The sequence below is a fragment of the Dipteris shenzhenensis genome, chromosome 9 (genome assembly GCF_047967505.1).
Source record: "Dipteris shenzhenensis isolate YYH24624 ecotype China chromosome 9, Dip_SZ_1.0, whole genome shotgun sequence".
Lineage (NCBI taxonomy): Eukaryota > Viridiplantae > Streptophyta > Polypodiopsida > Gleicheniales > Dipteridaceae > Dipteris > Dipteris shenzhenensis.
In genome coordinates, this window is record NC_141604.1 from 54,518,322 (window position 1) to 54,538,831 (window position 20,510).

Sequence of the window (20,510 nt, forward strand, 5' to 3'; positions counted from 1 at the left end):
TCACCTCTTTTACACTCAATGTCCAGGGCATATGTGACAGTAGGAAATGGAAATCTGTGTGGCTGTACATCAACAGATTTCAGCCTGACATAGTGGCATTACAAGAGCACAACCAGCATATTTATGCAGGCAAGACAGGACACTACTGTGGGTATGACATTTTCTATGCTGGGGAGCACTCTTTCTCAGGGGTTGTCCTTCTGATCAAACATGAGCTTCAACCAGTCATTGCATTAAATGACAACAAAGGCAGATGGCTTGTTCTCCAATGCATTATAAGAGGAGAGGTGTTTGAATTTGCTTCAGTTTATGCACCTCAGTCATCTCGAGACAGAACTGTAATTTGGGATGCTATGCAACAATACCCGTGGAGATCTCATGCCTACATATGTGGGGATTTCAATAATGCTCCACAACAGGGAGACAACACTTCCAGCCACGATCATATGTTATCTCCTGAAAGGCATGCCTGGTCTCAACTACTTTTGCATTTGGATCTAGTTGACCTCTGGAAGGAATTGCAGCCTCTGTCACCGGGCTACACTTATCAACATAATGCTCTTTCCGCTTATAAGGCACGACTGGATCGTTGGTATAGTGTTGCTCCACAACAAAATGGGGATTTCGCATGCAAAATGTGGATTGACTATGCCTTTGTGCATTCAGACCATGCACCACTATGGCTGCGGTTATCTTTTCATAAGATGCCAGATGATAGATTGCCACAAAGGCGACATCTAATCATCAACAACAGTTATTTGCAACATGCTGAATTCAAGGCAATGGTTACTGAAGCAGCTCATTGTCTTTCATCTAATAACCATCTTTATGTTGATGATGCTTGGGCTTCTTTTATTTCTAAAATGCAAATGGTGATTAGAGCTTATGGCAAGTCTTACATGAAGACTCTGAGGGAAACCATTGCTCAGGCCAAGTCTACTTGTCAAGACCTCACTGAACTCAGTCATCATCGTTCGTTGTCCATGCATGAGCAAACCACATTATGTCAGGCCAGACATTGTCTTAAACTAAATGATCACAGGAAACTGGCAAAATGGGAGACTAGAGCAAGACAAAGAGCCTTCACAGATAAAGGTTACTCTTCCAAAGAATTTTTCAAGAGTTTGCATCAGAGGAGAATCCAAACAGAAATTTGCAGAGTGCTAATGCCTGATGGATCATGGACTACTTCACGGTCACAGCTTGCCTCTGTTTGTGTGCATCACTTCTCTCAGCAATTTGGCTCTGTAGCTCCTCCCTCGCAACAGGTTTTGCTTGCACGAAATTTACTGTTGCAAAATGTTTCTCCAATCATTTCCCCTACTCAAGCTTTGGAATTGGAGGAACCCTTTACTGAGAGGGAACTGTCAGATGCCATCAAATCATGTGGCAGATGGAAATCCCCTGGATGGGATGGCTTGACAGTCGAGTTTTTTCTAGCTAACTGGCCTATTTTGAAGCATCCATTACTATCTATGGTGAATGCTGCATGGCAACATCAGAAAATGCCAAACACATGGAAGAGAGGTCTTGTTAAACTCCTTCCTAAAAAACAAATTTGTGAGTCTTTGGCAGACTGGAGACCTATCACTCTTATGCCCGTAATTTACAAAGATGATTGTTGCTCGGCTAAAGGGATTTTTACATGATGGGTTGCATCCTGCGCAATATGGTTTTGTCCCACGTAGGCATATCACCGATAACATTGCTAATGCCTACATTGGAATTGAATATGCCAAATACACACAGCAGGATGTTTTGTTATTGCAAGTTGATATTGCCAAAGCTTTTGATACAGTTCAGTGGGATTTTATTTCATCGACTATGCAGGCTTTGGGTTTTGGCACAAAAATGCAGCTACTCATTAATTGGCTATATCAAGATAGTGAAGCTGCCTGCATACTTTCAGGAGATATTTCTCCATCATGGACTCTTGCTTGCTCTGTCAGACAAGGATGTCCATTGAGTGCTTTACTTTTTTCCATAGCCACTCATCCACTGCTTCAATATCTGGATCATCTCTTGGACACTGACCAGCTGCACGGTTTGGAGATCCTTGGCAGTCGCAGCATGATTGCTCAAGCATATGCTGATGATTCATTCTTTACTCCAAAAAATAATCGGGCTGATCTGTCCATGATCATGCATGCTCTTTCTACATATGGATTGGCTGCTGGCCTTCGGGTAAATTTTCAAAAATCAAAATTGTTGCCTTTACATGCACAGGACTGGCACAACCTTTTGTGGCCTGGGGAAATTGTCCCTGCTTCTCAATTCATTCGACATCTTGGTTATCCTTTAGGCTGGGGACTCACCCGTTCACAACAAACTGATTGGGTGCTAGTAAAGTTGAGGGCAAAACTTGAATATTGGAAGCTTGCAACTTGGCCATTACATGTTCGTCTGCGAATTACACAATCCATTTTGATAGCATACATACAATTTTATCTGCCTCTTACTATGTTCACTAAGGCAGATTTGGTTTCATTTATGTCAGCTATCATGGAAATTTTCTGGCGTTCAAAACATGGCAAGAAAAGTCTCAGATTACTCTCCATGCATCGTCTCTATTCTCCAAAGATGCACGGGGGTCTGAACATTCTAAATATTCAAATGCATTTACTTGCTCATAGGGGGAAAATGATGATGCAGTTTCTACAAGGAGATCAGCCTTGGGCTTTTATGATTCGCTCTCTCTTATTACATCTTCATACATCTGCTTTTGGGAATTGGCAGCCTACTCGGTGGGAATTTTTATTTGGCTCTATCCAAGGCAAGATCAGAGGATGCCCTTTTGTCTCTTCTCTGCTTCTTGATTGGAAACACATTCTTTCCCACTTGGAATGGAAAGGCAGGGACTCTCTCTCGGGCAACTCTTTGAGGGAAGAGAATCTCTTTTGGTCTAAAGTATTCCATCCACCTTTGGCCATACAAGAACCCCGACGTTCATATTTTATCTCCTTCAAGGCCATTTCATCTGTGGCAGATGTACTTCAAGATGATGGCACAATTCTATCCTTTTCTTTGGCTGCTCGCAAATATGGCTTGGGAGCTCATTATCGTCCTTTATGGCATAAAATTTCAGCAATGCTCCAACCGTACTTGCCGGTACCTCATTTAGAAATTCAGCGTCGGCTTGAGGATTGGATTTTACGCTCTCCTTCCTCATATGTCCGTCCTTTGAAGCTTTCACATATCACAGTGTCATCATTGTATAGAGTGTTATTACCTCCACCTTGGATTTCCAACAGAGCAAATACTGTTTGGCATATGGATCGTCCAATGAAGTGGTGGAGAAAAAGGCTGCATCTCCTTTGGCATTACAAAGTCCCTCTTCGACAACAGCTTTTCCTATGGCGAGTTCTCCTTGGCATTTTTCCATCTGGACAGTTACTCGCACACAGACATATTGCTTCAGCAGTTTGTCACAGATGCTCGCACTCTACTGAATCAGTGATCCACATCTTTTGGTCCTGTCCAAATACTTCTGATCTCATTGCTCTCATCAGACAGAGGCTTCGACAGCGATTTCCTACTGTTACTTTTGGCAGATTTTTCTGGTTGTTTGGATTTCATCCCCAGAGACAGGGTTTTGATTTATTTTCGTATGGGTGCGATATTGGACCCTATGGACTTTATGGATGGATAGAAATCATAGAGTCTTTGGTGATCCACTATTTTCATCCTTCCTTTTTTTCAAACGATCTCTGCAACAATCATTCTACGATTGTTTTCAGACTCGTTTGATTGATCAGGATGTGTATATAGCCTATACTGAGATCTTTTCTTGAGTAGTAGCTACTTCGCTTTTGAAGCAGCTATGAATGTAATTATTCTATAGAAATAAAGATTTCTTCTCACAAAAAAAAAAGTGAATGGTATCATCCCAAATACTGGCCAAGGTATGAGAAGGGTGGACCTGAGATCCATCAATGGCCTCTGTGCATCTGGCAGCTGGCCCTCCAGATCTGCCAAGCAGTAATACTAGCCAGTATCTCCCAAGCAGAATCCACATCAGCATGCACTGGTCTATATCGAGAGATAGGCATGTCCTCCAGAGAGCAAGGCTCAAATAGGTGCTGTCGAATAGAAATGGCCCAAGAAGCATCCTGCCACTCATAGAATATCTGAGGACCTGATAAAGAGAGTCAAGCCACGGATCCCCACGTGATGAAGAAATGATAGGAGGAAAAAGTGCTAAGAATCCTCGTAGCCCCCATCCAAATGGCTCTCGCATGTCTGCAGTCCCATAAGCAATGATGAACTGATTCATCTGCAAACGAGCACCTTGGACAAGTGGAATTTGCCCCAAATCTGGACCTCCACCTGTTCATTGCAATCCCTCCATGTATAGAAAGCCAAAAAAATAAAGTAATCTTTCTATTTCTTCGGGATTTCCAAAGCCTTCTCTAAAAGCAACTTTGCAAGTCAGCCGAAACCTGATAGCCCTCACAATGAGGGGCTCTGGAAGGTTTCCAACCTCTACAACTGATCTGGAACCTTCTGGCATTACTGACCGTGTAACCAAAGAAAGGACGACTCCTCTCTTGGTTCTCTGCAACAATCCATTTCCACTCTCCAGGGTCCCACGAAAGATACTTTATGGGGACTCCTCCATAGAGCCACAACCTCCATGAACCCGAAATATAAAGACGAGGGCTCGGATCTATATGCCAGGCAGAGTCCTTGCCCTGTGAGCAAAGTGGAGGAAAACCCATAGGGGAAAGGACACGTCCACCTGAGGAAGAAGACACCGTGTCAACAGGAAACCCAACCATTGTCTCACCAAAAGTAGAAAGCACGAAATCCTCCTCCGGGAACTCTATGAGATCTGACAGGGCTGCGAAAGAGTTCTTGTGATCCAAACCTATCACAGGGGTGCGAAGAATCCCTTCAGAGGGAAGCGGATCAATAGTGTAAATAACGCTTTTTCCTTTGTCCAAGAGGGGAGCTGAGGGAAAGCACTGCTCTGAAATGCCAAGATCCTGAAAAGCGGCGGGGGCCTCTCTAGCCGAAGAGATATCATCAAGAGCTTGGCCAAGAAGAGGAGTTGAAGCTGACGCTGAGTCAATAGGAGAAGCTGCAACCAAGGTTGCATGTGGAGCACTAGCGCCCTGAATCGAGTGATGTGCAACATCAACAGGAGCAAGCCTTAGAAAGACCGAAGGGCCTATGAGATTGAAGAAAAACGAAATGCAAGAAGCTAAGAAATGGGGCCACTAAAGTGGGCATGCACACCCAAGGCTGATGTCTGAGACGAGAATGTCAATAAAGAGAAATACACCATGTTGTCTCTGCAGGAGAGTGCACAAGGGTTATTCGTGTGAGAACCAAAAAATGCAAAATGCATCATAGAAGTGGGAGGAAGATCCCCATCAGTCGGCCAGTTTGTCATCTGATTGTCTAAGTTGCAGAACCTATGTATGCCGTTTGGAGGACTAACTCTGCCAATTGGCTAAGGACAGGAGATAATTGTGGCCGACAGAGGCTCTGGTTCTAATGAAGGTTGGCATCATGAAGGAACTCAGAAATAGAGTGCTGCTGGTGCTCAGCATGCTTGGTCTTTGGAGACCTCTCTGCTCTTGTGTGGTCTCTGGGCGGACGCTTGTCATTTGACGAACCCCATTGTCATACTGTTTGTCGGTCTCATTGGTGAATAGTAAAGAAGAGATATCTGTGGTTCTCATGTGTGAGTCAACTTGGGCGAGTGACTTCTGCTCTTTAAGTCCCAGTGCATGCAGCACCACCTGCATTTGCAGGAGTTGGATTTTCAATCCACCTCATTCAGTAATATTCACAAAGATACAGTGCTTCAGCTAAAAGGCTTTCTGTAGATGTAAAGATTTTCCATGATGTTCATGCAATTCAAATAGCGTGCAAAGAGGGAGCATAAATGTGTGCTACAGTAGTGTCTACACTTAATGGAGCACACCATTTGTCGCATTGCATTGTTACCACTTGATCATAAATATACCTGTTTGCTTGCATGTGCTACTACAATGAGATTATATGCATGCCTTATGGTTAAGCCTCATTTAGAGATAGGTAGACCTTATAGGATCTCAATTGCTTATTTGCTAGAAACAACACAACCTTTGGAGCTGGAATGCAGGCATCATACCTGAATTTAAAGGGTTCCCCATGGCATTGTCTGGGGTAATGTCTACCTGGACCAACTATCAAGATAATTGTGATTGGTCAGCTTCATGGGCTGCTTTGATCAGATGATCAAACTTGGCTAGGTTGCGACAGGCAGGGGATTTCTATAAGGCTCATTGATCAGTCTGCAAGGTTGTAAGTGGTAGGGGAGGGTTGTGCCTTTATTTCTGTAAGATGCAACTATATTGCCCATTCATGCCTTCCTGGATCTGTAGTTGTAGTCAGATCTACCAACCCTGAAGGAAAGGCCTCTGAGCATATTTCTTTTCTACTACTGGGTTTAATGTTTGCAGTAGGTAGTAGGTTGGTTTGCTTCCTTCCTTGTCTTTTAGAGGTTTGCACAGTGAGTCCCTCCCCCACCTACCACCTCCAGATCCCCTCTCTGAGAGCTCCCAAATGGAAAAAGTACCCGATGCTGTCAGCCATATGTAATCTTGAACCTTGCAAAGCCAAAGGCAGTCAGGTGTGGCATTCTCTATGGACATCCTTTGAAGGAATTAAAAGCCAAATTGTCTTCTCTGGCAAAGGGGCTTTTATGACACTAGATTCAATCTAGGTCTCCGTCATTTTTAGGAAGCTGTTCTCTCTGATGAAGAGTTTTATAAGGCTACTGAGCTCTTCAAAAAATGACTGCAGTGCTGGGGTCAGCTTTGGAGCAGAGCTGAGCTTAGGTGGAAAACTTGGATTGAGATTAGGAGGGAGTTTAGATTAAACAATCAGAGACAAACATTAATCATGAACAAAATTCACCTCTAGGAGGGCAATCAGCAATGGAAAGGTGGATCTTTTTTGGTTTATAGCAGAAGTTCAATTGGGTTGAGAGTACTTCCTTCTTCCCTATCCCTACTCCATGGAGCCAAGGATATAGGGGATCTCTACATTGTCCTTAATACTAGGTGGAAACTGCAGGACGACATTAGGGGCAAATGGAAATTCAGATTTTGCTCCATTTGGTCAAGCTCAATCCTTGAGAAAATGTCTGCCCTGCTTTGGCTAATAATGCATAAAGCTGTGTGGACCCACAGTAGAGGACTGAGAATTGGAAAGGAAAATGTTAAATTCTTTCTGAAAAACAAGATCAAGATGCCCCAAGTGTGTGGCAATGATAATTGTGCCTTGTTTTGTTTTGTGTTTATTGTTTAATATTTGACAGAAACATTTGTATGCAGGTAGATGAAGAATCCAGGCAGAGGGGCTCCACAAATGACATGATCTTTAGAATTCCCTTTTTGATAAGCTACATAAGTTCGATCATGACATTGTTTACAGGGGATGTGATATTAACAGGTAGAGCAAACCGTGCCATCTCTCTCTCTCTCTCTCTCTCTCTCTCAGGAAGATCACTCAAATGTGCATACAAAGACCTATCTTTCAGCAAGTGGCATCACCACATCACTAATTTGCAACAACTGACAGATTATAAGGGGAGATTGGAAGATGGGGAGATCATCCACCAGGAACTATATCAAAGAATGCTCAAATGTATATTTATATTTCTATATGTATGTGCATGCTCACACAAGTGTGCATGCACAACCCCCCCCCCCCCTCTCTTCCCCCCCCTCCTCACACACACACCACACTTTGCCATAGCTATGGCCATTTGGAGTAGCTCCTCAGAAGTGCCAGTTCTGCATTGTCCTGTCGTCAGGCTTTGGACTGAGCTGAATAATTCGCACTCACAGATTATATGAGAGAGTAATGAACTAGCAAGGCCATTGGTAGATGGCGTAGACTCAAATGAAAAAGCGATTAAGCATAGTGATATAAGAGTGAAACACAGATGCCATCTCCCTTCCTTATTGGTAGCTAGATGCGTGGTTGAAGAAACATAATGAGACATGGATTCAAATCGCAGATTACAACCTCTTTTTGCTAATGTATTCAGATGATGTTGTTCTACTTGGATGATTTAAGCAAGTCCTTGCAGTTTTCAAGCATATGCAAGTGAGCATTGCAAGACCAATACCATGATCAGGGCACGACAAACAAATCACGGTCATATTTGAGGGAAAACATACGGATATGGTTGGACAAGAAAAATACTATAGTCTAGAGTTTACAAATAACTACAAATGGACTGCATGCGCAGAGGGATAAATTCGAGGGAAGAAAGCAAACGTCAGTCTTCACAATAATGCAAAACATTACCCATTTGGAGTTGGGAGATGAAAAAATCTTTATAAAATAAGCTGTTATAAATGGTGATTCTCTGTGGATGCTAGTCTTGGGGTCCAAGATGCACCAGGGCATATTAGAGAGGCTGCAGAAAAGATTTATAATAGAAGGACTGGGTAGGGTTGCTTCCTATGCCATTCTGGTAGTAGAGACAGGGATGCTACCACTAATCTCTATGGCAATACATAAGTTACCTTGCTACAAATTATGTGAATCCACATGGATAGACTCCCTCGCAAGACGAAGGAGACAACCGAAGATGGGGGCCGGTATAGAGAAGATTTTAAATAAAGATTACTGGAGGGTAGATGCACCAGATCTTACAGAGAACTTATAATGCAAAATTTTAAAAAAAGGGCATGAAGCAAAGGAAAAGATGGCCTTCTACACAAGCCTTGGACAGGGCACATACCCTGGCAAGATTGGTCATAAACACAAGCACTTGAGAAAATACACATTTGACAACTGTCTCCCCACAACCCGCCCCCCTTCAAAAAATTACATTGTAACGGGAGATAGACTACCCTTAATCTCTCTCCTGGTCAGTAACTGCAAACTGCAAGATGATTCACTTGATACACAAAGTGATGCTGTGGATGTGAGTGAGAGAATCAGAGGGAGAGAATATAGTGGGCCTACGAAAAGGACATATAACTGAAAGGTATGAATGCCCAAAGGGCTGAATACAACTGTATGGAGGGGCTGAAAGCCTCAACTGCAAAACTGGAAAAGACTAAGCTAACTAAAGGAGGCGAATCATCATCAGATCCCTGTAGAGGCTGAGGCATCCTGCTGGTCTGCTGCTGGGAAGCCTGCCTACTGCTGCTCTGAAGGCTTGAAGGCTTGAAGAAGGGATGAGAAGTGAAGGCCAAGGGGGCTGCTTTTATAGGCCCCTTTGGGCCTCAAACTAACCGACCAACAGGATTCTGCCCACTGACCAAGCTGCTCCATCACCAACCTGCTGCTGCTGCTGAGCCGCCTGCTGACGTGGCAATCGAAGGGCCACGTGGAAGATGCTGATGTCAGCGCTGCCACGTGGCAGCTCCTGTGTTGCCTGCATGTCCTTCTCACAAGCACAAATTACTAGACTTTGTCTTCCCATTTGGAATAACAAGAAACTCCTTGGCAATGATCCGTATTGTAGGAGGCCTCCCTTGAGACCCTTGCTTCAAAGCAGCCTTCGAGGACTTCAACCTAGCAACAGGTGCACCCATTAATTGGCACAAATCAGTCAAAATTTGGGTTAATGATGCAGATACACCAGGATGGGACGTAGAGCTTGGCTTCGGATGGATGGAGAGGGGTATGACTACTAGATATCTTGGATGCCTAGTAGGCATGGACATCCAGCCCTCCCAACAGTCCGTCCTATTCTGGAGAATGTTAGAAGGAAGCTACTCTATTTGAGCTCCACCTCCTTGGATTCAGCCTCCAACCAAGTTTTGTTGGCCTTTGCTTGGATCTATAGTAGATACATCACCTCTTGCTGGTACTTTTGCACTCTTGTATTGGCTAGCTTAGGAGGACAGTGCAGAGCTTTCTTTGCTCCGGTTGTGAAGGTACACATGACACGAGCTTGAGTGGCCGAAGCACCATCATTTTACTTTTACATGAGGGAGGCCTCAATATTGCAAGAGGGGACCCACCACTATGGGCGCTTGAAGAACATTCTAAGGGTTGCCCTCGCTAAGTGCCCAACTATGACTCAAGACCTACAAGGCACCTGCGGACACCCTACACATTGATACAACTGATTCCTTTGACTGGTTTCACGAAGCAAATCAGACTTGGCGCACATATGTTCAACACATAGGTTCACAAGAACCTCTACATGTCATTGCATCCTTTGGCACCAGGGAGGAGAGGCAATCCTCTATGAGATTGCGAAGGGATAGAGGAGAATTACTTATTACATCACTTGGGATTTGTGGCTTAGCTCATACTATCAAGTCTCTAGATCTTTACTATTAAGGGATTAGATTCAGACAGGGCCATTTTCATTGCCAAATGAGTCCTTCAACTCACTACTTTAGATGCAGTACCTAATTCTCTAGATAATCTCCTTCTATAAACTTGGCTTGGGAGACCACCTAGATGTTTGCCTCTCACTCACTTGGCTTGGGAGACCACCCAGATGTTTGCCTCTCACTCACTTTCAGTGATTTGGCAGGATATTATACATAGCTACTTGGGACACACTTCAGGGCTCCTCACATGGCAGAGCCCAGGCCTCAATTGGGATCATGAATTATTTTTTTAATATTCACAGGGCTTTCATGGCACTTATCTCTTCAGATTGGTAATGACATCCTCCCTTCTTTTCTACATGATTTTGTATGAGCGATTTCAAAGGATTGTATGTATTTTGGTCGTACGTATGTCATGGGCATCCACAGCCCGTGGCCATGCTGGACTGCCACGCAGGCAGCCAGCTCAGCAAGCAGTCCACGTAGGCAGCCATGCAGGCTGCCACATCAGTAGCTGCCATGTGGTACCTCCATGCAGTCAGCCAGCAGGTGCTAGACATGCAGGCAGCGGAGGAAATGACTCATCACCCCAACCATAAGAGGTAAAGAAAGGATGCAAGTGGGCATCATTGTCTCCTTTGCCACCCTACATGAGAACCTGGCTCTGGACTGAGTGATAGAGTGAGATCCCTAATTAATGCCATATAGTTTCTTTCAAGGAACTTCATTCCACCCTATTATGTGCCTTTTCAAAGTCGAGCAGAAGAATGGCCAAGGGATGTTGATTATCCTTGGCCCATTCAACTGCTTGCCACAATGAGAAAATGTTATTAAAGATGCTCCTGCTTTGCTTAAAGCCGGTCTGTGTTGTGTATGAGGTTAGGTAGAATTGGTTTGGAGGACTTATTGCTTTGATTATGATTTTATAAGCAGTATCAAGGAGGGGCGGTGATAGGCCTTCGTTAGGAAATGAGAGTCCTATCCTCCCCTTTGGGGATGAGGATACATGCAAGGAGATGATAGCACACATAAAAGCAGCCACCTCTAACATTGAATGGCTCGAAGCAGATGAAGATCGAACACCAATATTTGTGACTTTGCAGAAAAGATGCCATAATTAGCACACGACATATACGAATCAAGCTTTTTGGCCAATCTTACAAGGTGAAAGGTACCAAGATAACTCACACAAGCTCAACTGAACCAAAAGGCAATGGAATTAACCAAGGTAAAGGCTGCTAGGAAGGATGAGAATGGGCAGTATATCATGAGGGCATGGCCCTCATCAAGGAAAACCAGAAGACCCTCGATTGGCCTCTTATTATCTTCATGTTCAGACTGCAATGTAGGTATCTTATAATACTTGGAGTTGTTTATGCACTCTTTGGCAGCTGCCTTGTGCCCTCTCGAAGAACAGATGTAATAACTGGGTTTTTTTATGTCCCCTAGACTTGTTGGTCTCCCATGGACAATAATAGATTTTCCTTCTTTCTTTCTCTCTTTCAGGAGATAGAGAGGCATGATACCACTGTCCAAATCTTCCGGAAGGCTGAAGCAATAGTTTCTTCTATGGAGTACCAATGAGTGATGAAGAAGGTAGGTGTGATGCCATCATTGTTCGAAACATGGTGGAGAGAGACAAAGAAAAGGTTAGGGTGTGAGGAAATGATACATGAATGGAAACATAATGAAAGGCTATCTTATTCATAATCATGAGAAGTACAAGCCTTATATAGGCTACTCACTCACACACTAGCACCTAGTGCATATGGGATAAGTCCCATAATGACATGTGGCACTCACGCATGACTCACACACATGAACTAGTACTAGATCACCTAGTACTACACACTAACACATCACATCACCACACTCTTTGGCTATGATATCTCCAACACCCCCCTTCAGAGCAAAGAGTGTAGGAGCCAACACGCAAGAGTAGACCAATCCCTCCATTTATCCAACACCTCCTGTGTGATGGCGACTTCTCAGTCAGCTTGCGACCGGCAAAGGAAAACCATCAGTTGTCACTCCCCCTTACTCTGAACTGGGTGGCCAATACCATCAACCCAAAGTAAAAGACAATACATTCATTTTTGGGGGATAACCCAGGGCATAGTACCTCTTATTGACTCCAAATACATTCAGTTTAAAGGGACAACTCAAGGCTGAAAACCTTTATTTGACTCAACACAAACACACATAGAACTAAGCATCATCTTCCTTCTCAGAGAGGAATATATCATGCAACGCAGTAGATGAAGCTTCCTGCTTCGGTCCAGTAGATGTAGCATAAATATTCTTGAGCTTGTCCAGGTTCTCCTTGGCTGAAGTAGTGCGGTCAAGTTGATGAAGTAGTTTGTTAGCCAACTTCACACTAATAAACGCTATTGCTTTGTCATTCTGCTCATCCCTAGCTGAGAGCAGTGCTGGTGAGTCTTCACCACGACGACAAGGCTCCATAGTATCAAACTGAGGTAACAAAACCAGCAGGCTGAAATGGATAACCAGCAAATGAAGACGCTGGTCTAGGGCTTTGAAATGGATCAGCAGCCTTCACAAATGCAAGGCAGTTAAAGAAAGGCTTGAATAAGCGTGGCCAGCAGGTAGTCGATGATCTTGGAGGCTTCACGTGTGCAAGAGGACAAAAATAGAGGCCTAATGGTGCTCCAAATGTGAACTCAAATCAGAAAAGCAGTAGGTATATCCCCCGAAAAGCAGAAATAAACCACGAGGTGAGCTCTTGTGGGCGTGATAACTGCCCAAGGTGCTGCAATAGGTCCAAAACCCTTAAAACGGTTCACTAGGACACTCCGAATGCAAAAACAGGTCAACAATGTGAAAGGCAGCTCCCTAGAACAGCTCCGAATGCTGTAGCAGTTCTCTGATGCAAAAAACGGCTGATGTAGATGTGTTGGAGGCCAAGGTTGAAGGAACTGGTCAAAAATGCTTTTGTTGTAGGTGGTTCTGCAACAACCACCCTAGAACACCTTCAAAATGCAAGCAGGAGCTCCAAAACTGGTTGAAAATGCCTCCAAATAGATCGAAAATCTGCAACCAACGCGCGTGGATGGGCTGCTCTGCTGCAGCAGCCTGAAAACCCTAAAAAGGGGATGAAGATGCTCTGAAATAGCTCAAATTTCCTTACGTGCTGCTCCTAAGGCGGAATGGGCAGCAAAGATGGCAGCTGTGCAGAAACCCTAAAAGGGTAGAAAGCAGCTGAAAGGAGACAGAAACGAGGCTGAATCTGAGGCGGAAATGTGCAGGGCTGAAGCGGCTGCTGGAAGAAATGTGTGAATAGAATTAGGGTTTCGGATTAGGGATGGGTCTAGGATGACGTGGCAGCTATGGCAGGGTGAACCTGCTCCGATACCATGTTAGAAACACGGTGGAGAGAGATGGAGAAAAGGTTAGGGTGTGAGGAAATTATACATGAATGGAAACATAATGAAAGGCTATCTTATTCATAATCATGAGAAGTACAAGCCTTACATAGGCTACTCACTCACACACTAGCACTTAGTGCATATGGGATAAGTCCCATAATGACACGTGGCACTCACACATGACTCACACACATGAACTAGTACTAGATCACGTAGTACTACACTAACACATCACATCACCACACTCTTTGGCTATGATATCTCCAACAATCATCTTGTGGGCACTTGCCTTTTAGCAAGGCAAGGAGTGCTATCCAAAGCTCCTATCTCATGAAAGGCGCATCCAACTAGCCTCTCATCTCTACAGTGACAAATCTGGGCATGTGCTCCTAACTTTGAAGCACTGCATTTGGTTGGGGTAGAGGCCTCGACTGAGTAGAGAGAGAAGTCTATGGCAGTACCAATGGATTTGTGTGAAGGACTCTATGAGAATCCTGAGGCCTTTTGACACCGTCCTTGCCATGTCTTTGCCCCACGATGGAGAAGCATCGTTCCCGATTCTGTGGGCCCAAGAAGACTCCCAAGCATAGTACCAATACCGGTAAAGTGCTATTGCTTTGGTCATGTGATCATGAATATCTAATGTATCCAAAGGTCTACAGGGTGCTTATTTTCCTTTCTTTGAAGAGCAGCCAATTGTATCCGGTACAAAGCATTGGTAAGCTGAAGTGCAGTAGTGAGGCATGTGGAGTCCTCGCTGCTCCAAATATACACGATTTGCTTTGAAAGCTCCTCATCCAAGTACATGGATTCGGTATTCTGACTTTGACAGATGAAGTTGTGTGTACCAAGTCTCTAATGAGAAGGATAATGGCGACATGTTGGGATGTGGTGGTGCCTATTGAAATGAGAGTGCATGTTCCTTTGTTCAAAGCCCAATCATCAATTTAGAAGCAGTTGACCATCTTGTAGACCAAGGGTATCTGACATTCGCCTCACTAATTTGGGAATCATCCTCAAACCAATTGTCTCTATCTCTTATCCTGAGGATGAAATGCTCCCATGGTGCTCTTGCAAAGGGAAGAATGCCATCTTCCTTTCTTGCCCTCTTATCCATGGGTCGGCTATCACATCTTACTCCAAGAGGTAACTTTATCCCTTCTCAAATCGAGTGCATAGACATAAAGCACCCCAATGTGAGAGCCCCCCAAATGTAAGATGGTCCATTGAAATCTAGTCGACATCAACATCATAACACTAGAGAGATTTATAGATCGGTACTAGAGAGGGAGATCGCGGCAATCATATAGATGCATGGGACAGCGGGCACTAGGGTAAGCAAGATTCTGGAGGCAGCATTCCACTCTAGATCACATCTTCACATTGAGGGCTATCATTAAGGAGGCAAAGTCCAGACACGAGAAAGTCTACACTTGCTTCGTAGACTTTCGAAAGGCTTTCTTCACCGTCCTGCGATCCCGCATGATCAGGAGACTACAAGAGATGCAGATCCCAAAGATTTTGATGTGGGGTGTGATGAGTAAATATGAGTCTTTTAGAGGGAGACTTTTGTGCTCCAGGTGGTTTGTCGAACTCAGTTGAGAGCACGATAGGGGTGAAGCATGGCTACCCCCTCTCACCAACCCTTTTCCGACTCTACATTGATGAGATCACATCTTTCATAGACCGCATAGGGGGCGAAGGATCACTTCTGGCTGACCTCATGGTACAGATACTGCTATAGGCCGATGACGTAGTCCTCATATCATCTTTAGCAGAGGGGTTGCAGAGGCACCTAGAGGCCTTAGAGGTTTTTAGTAGAGGGAAAGACCTGACAGTCAATCTTGGGAAGACCAAGGTGATGATCTTCAGCACCTCATGCGTAGTGATTCGTCGACATTGCTTCACTTACAGTGATTAGCTAGTGGAGATAGTGCAGTCCTACACATACTTGGGAGCAGTTTTCACAGGACCCATCTTCACGATGTCTCAAGCAGCCACGGCATGACTCACACATGGACAGAGTGCTTTCGCCCGACTAGAGAGACAGTGTTTCCAAGCATACTTTCAGGATCCACCGACAAAGGACTGGCTCTTTTGACACTTTCATGCGGCGGACTATCATGTATGGAGCACCCTTCTGGGAGTGCGATCTCCTGAGGATAGAGTGGAGGAGATTTGAGCGGCTACATGTGATTATGGGGTCCAGGATGATTCGGAGTAGCCCTCAATACCACATGAGATAGTACATGCATAGTTTGCCATGACACCTGTCACGCGGACGTGAAGTTATGAACCGTGACTAACTTTGGCTTAGGGGACTAGCCTGGGGGAAGCGACACTTTCTAGGAGTCCCTAGGTGCATACACTAGGCCTACTTGCTAGGGGCAAGGCAAGGTTTAGAGGGGTCTAAATGTTGGGCCCAAGGAGAAACCAATGTTTCATTGGTTAGAAGGGGTTAGGACTTTAATGTGAGGGGCAAACCAATGTTCCATTGGTTTGGGAGGGTTAGAGCATTAATGAGGGGCCATGTGGCAATCCCCCATGCATGCATCTCCCCCCTTCATTCCTCTCTCACGAATCTTGAGGTGCCATTAATGCTTGTATGGGCGTTTTGACGTTGCTAGTTTTCTCTCATTTTCACGCATCCCAAGGCTGTTGTACGGACGATTGCACGCACCCCAAGGGAGCTTGGACCTTGGAACTTTGGTGCTCCACCTTTCCTAAGGAGTTGCGAACTCTGTTTTTATGCACGGATTTCGAGGCTAGAACAGTCCCCAATGCTGGCACACACCTCGAGGAGATCCCCTGCAAGCTGTACGGCTTGTTTTTGCCATTGTTCTCTGCATTTTGGAGCTGGCACGCACCTCGAGGCAGCATCTAGAAGCTGTACAGTGGACGTTCTTCCATTTTGAGCTGTCTTCTTCACTGGTGTCTGTGATTTGCAAACATCTCGAGGCCTTGGAGCATGATCTACTTTTTTATTGGGTACGTTATTAGGGACTATGGACTCCATGGAAAGGCTGTAACCATCGAGTCTAATGTTCCGCCATCCCTAGCTAAATATCAGTTCTTGCAGGCATCCTTAAGACAATCATTTTATGATTGTCTATGTAGAGGATCTAGATAATCCTGCCTTCTTGTCATATAATGATATCTTCTTATGCTTATAACTGGCTGACACTTTTCTTAGGGATTGTTCTTTGTAATATCATGACAAATGGATTTTACCCCCAAAAAAATGTGTGTGTGTGTGTGTCCTTTGAGACTGTATTGTATCTTCTTTATAGAAAATTCTTTTTGCCCTCGCCCTAGATTTCACACATGGCAAATCATCTTTGGCAAATGAATCGTCCTTTCAGAGTGGTGGCGGTACAGATTGTGAGTGATTTGGAATTCTAAAACTCCCCTTCGACAATAAGTTTTCTTGTGGAGAGTTTTGGTAGGGGTTCTTCGGTTTAGGCAGCTTTTGGCACGCAGACATATTTCTCTAGCTATTTGTCGCAGATATTTGGCTCTGCGGGAATCAATGCTTCATCTTCTTTGGCATTGCTCCCACCCTCGTGGTTTCTTGGGCGTCCTTGGGCAGCGTTTGAGAATTAGATTTTCAAATGCTACTTTTGGGAAGTTTTCTTGGCTTTTTGGGATTCACCCAACTAGAAAGGAGTTTGATTTATTTTCCACTTGGGTACGCTACTGGGCACTGTGGACTCTATGGAAGGATAGAAATTATAGAGTCTTTGGTGATCCTACTTTCTTAACTTTCTCTTTTTCTTTGCAACAATCTCTCTATGATTGTCTGCAAATACATTGCATAGACTCTAATGTATACTTATCATATATTGAGATCTTCTCTTGATGTATTCTGACACATCCCATTTTGGGATAGTTACTCTGTAATATAAAGCATCCAAAATTTTCACCCAAAAAAAGTGTGTATGTGTGTGGGGGATGTATTCTGACACATCCCATTTTGAGATAGTTACTTTGTAATATAAAGCATCCAAAATTCACCCAAAAAAAGTATATGTGTGTGTGGGTGGGAGTGTTTCCATCTGGACAACTATTAGCTCATCGACACATTGCTCCTGCACTTTGCTACAGATGTTCTGCTTCTTCGGAGACTGTGTCTCACTTGTTTTGGCATTGTCCGTGCTCTCGTGAGTTTTTTAATTTGCTTTAACAGCGCTTGCAAGCGAGATTCCCATGTATTTTGTTTGGGAAGTTCTTCTGGCTATTTGGGTTTCATCCATCCAGACCGGAGTTTCATCTGGGTTCACTACTAGGCACTATGGACTTTATGGACATATAGGAATTGTAAAGTATTTAGTGATCCTACTTTCTCTCTGTTTGGCTTTTTTAGGCGTTCTCTGTAGCAATCTTTCTTTGATTGCTTGTAGACCCGCTGCATAGATCATGAGGTCTTTTTGGCATATACTAAAATTTTCAATTGATGTAATTATAGTGTCTTGTTTTGAGGTTGCTACTCATATAATATAATCAATCAAAGATTTCACCAAAACAAAAAATGTGTGTGTGTGTGTGTGTGTGTGTGAGAGAGAGAGAGAGAGAGAGAGAGAGAGAGAGAGAGAGAGGTATCATTGGAAAATAAGTAATATAATCAACATGTTCCAGGAACTCCGTCAGGTGTTGGTCCTGTTAAAGTTGGCCAAAAGATAACAGCCGGTTGTACAGGTTTGATTGAGATGTCTTTTCCTGTAATATCTCGTGGAAAAGCAAAGGCCTAGCCTTTGATGTAATGAGTTTTTAAACAATCAAGTACTTTGGAGCCAATAACCTGTAATTTTTAATTTTCTTTTAAGACTAATAATTATACATTCTAATTAGTTCAAGATGCAAATAAGTTTGGCTTTTGTTGAGTTTTATCACCTTGGATTGCTTCAGCTCATTCAAGCTAGAGACTCATACAATCAAGATAGGATTTTCTTTATTTTCTTTTCCTTCATAGAAGGAAGAAATTATAGGCTGACTTATAGGCTCTTTTATTGTAAAGGTTGATTTCCAGGCTTATTGAGTTCATGGCATAGAAGCAGCACAATCCCACTCGTCTTTTCTCTTTATTTCCTAGCCTTGTTGATTGAAGAAGATAGAGATTATGTATGTTGGTGAGGATTTTTGTTATACCAGGGTCACTGATGTTGAGAAGTACTAGTAGCCTAAAAGATCAATATCCTTTATGGAGCTTGACGTTGGAATGATGCACATGACCTAGGGTGGAGGAAAAAGTTATGAAAGGGAAGTGAAAGCAAGGAAAAGGTTATGCAAGGGAAGGGAAACGATGAGTGTGTCCTTGTAATTAAAATTCAACACCTTGCACAATTGTGGAGAAATTGATCAAAGATATAGAGAGGCAAAAAAGATAATGACATGAGAGGATGATATAAGAGAGTTCCAATGAAGCAACCTGGGTGACTTTATACCCCAAACTGCGCACTAAATGTAATACAAAATGGTGTCATCATGGAGGTCAATCATAGGGGGGGAATGTGGTAGATAGGAAGAGAATTTGCACATGGCTCAAAGTATAAAAGAAGAGTACTTTTGTATGCATTCTTTTTGCATCTTGATTTTGGATCACTAGAGTAGCCAAGAGGCTATACAAGACTGATGTAAGTGTGTAGGAACCAATGCCAAAAAATAGTCAACAATGTGTGACTTTACATGGGTAGCATATGTGTATGCAAGATGTCTACAGCAATCCTAAATCTAAGGGGAAGATGACTCTGCCAAGTGTCACAAATCCTTGAAGATTGCCAAACTGCTAAATGTTTTGAACTGGTGTCAAATGTGAGTGTGTACACCGATGTGATAAAGTGCTAAATTGCCAAATGTACTGAACCGGTGCCAAATGTGTGAGTGTATACACCGATGATAGAACAGAATTGATTAATGCTATGGCAATGTCTTGCTTGGCTTGGTGAAGTTTAATCTCCTCTATGGATGTGCTAGTCTACAACTAAGCTACGTGTCAAAGTAGAAAATGTAGTAAATTGAATTTTTAATTCGTTCATTTTTATGTGTTGGATGGTTGCAATGAATCGGAGGTAGTTTCGATAATGAGGATTGAATTCTTCTGACATGTGGAAAATCTTCAAATGCCTACAACAAGCTCCAATTCCCTACAGATGGATGCAACAACGAGCAATCAATAACGGCATTCAATGCAATAGCACAAGCGGCTCTAGTTGTAGACAACAAACAACAACGAGCTCCAACAGGTCGACCATAACAGATCCAAGCAACTCTTATACCCAAGTAGCGACGACCTAGACTTCCACAAAAAAAAAAGCACAAGGATACTCTCTTGACATAGGCGATTATGCAATCGTGTAGAATTTTCCAAGGTCGTAATGCTAGGATCGGTGTCATCGCACCTATACATAGATCATCTCCTTCACAAAGCCTCAATCAAATTGCCACATGGAAATGCCTCTCTCTCTTATGGAGTGTCTTCTATGGTTCGATCCGCCTTGGTCTTGTTGCTAATCTTGTGACTAGGACAACATGATCCATATTTCACACACTCGACTCCAACTCACTCCTTTAATTATTATCTCCCTCCATGGATCATTTGGCCGGCCTCACTCTACCTTCTCTCCCATCTTCCTCACCCAACATCACCTCCCTTGATGACCTCTCCTCTCTCTCTCTCTCTCTCTCTCTCTCTCTCTCTCTCTCTACCTACCTACCTACCTACCTACCTATCTATCTATCTATCTATGTGTGTGTGTGTGTGTGTGTGTGTGCATGTGTGTGTGTGTGTGAGCCAACCACATCACTTGCTTCAAGTGCCTATGCG

At 43.6% G+C, this 20,510-nt stretch overlaps 1 protein-coding gene across 2 annotated transcripts in view; it reads left to right on the forward strand.

The window, feature by feature from the left end:
* LOC147898849 (oxaloacetate tautomerase FAHD1, mitochondrial-like) overlaps positions 1-18,726 on the forward strand; it is a 136,633-nt gene extending 117,907 nt beyond the window's left edge. Inside the window, exons 7-8 of one of the 2 annotated variants that reach the window (XM_087379428.1) lie at positions 7,329-7,446; positions 18,326-18,726. In XM_087379428.1, coding sequence (XP_087235554.1) covers positions 7,329-7,446; positions 18,326-18,438 — 231 coding nt within the window. In that variant the 3' untranslated portion in view covers positions 18,439-18,726. The remainder of the gene's footprint in view (positions 1-7,328; positions 7,447-18,325) is intronic. The other variant, XM_087379429.1, reaches the window with a different exon arrangement.
* Positions 18,727-20,510: the final 1,784 nt, after the last annotated feature.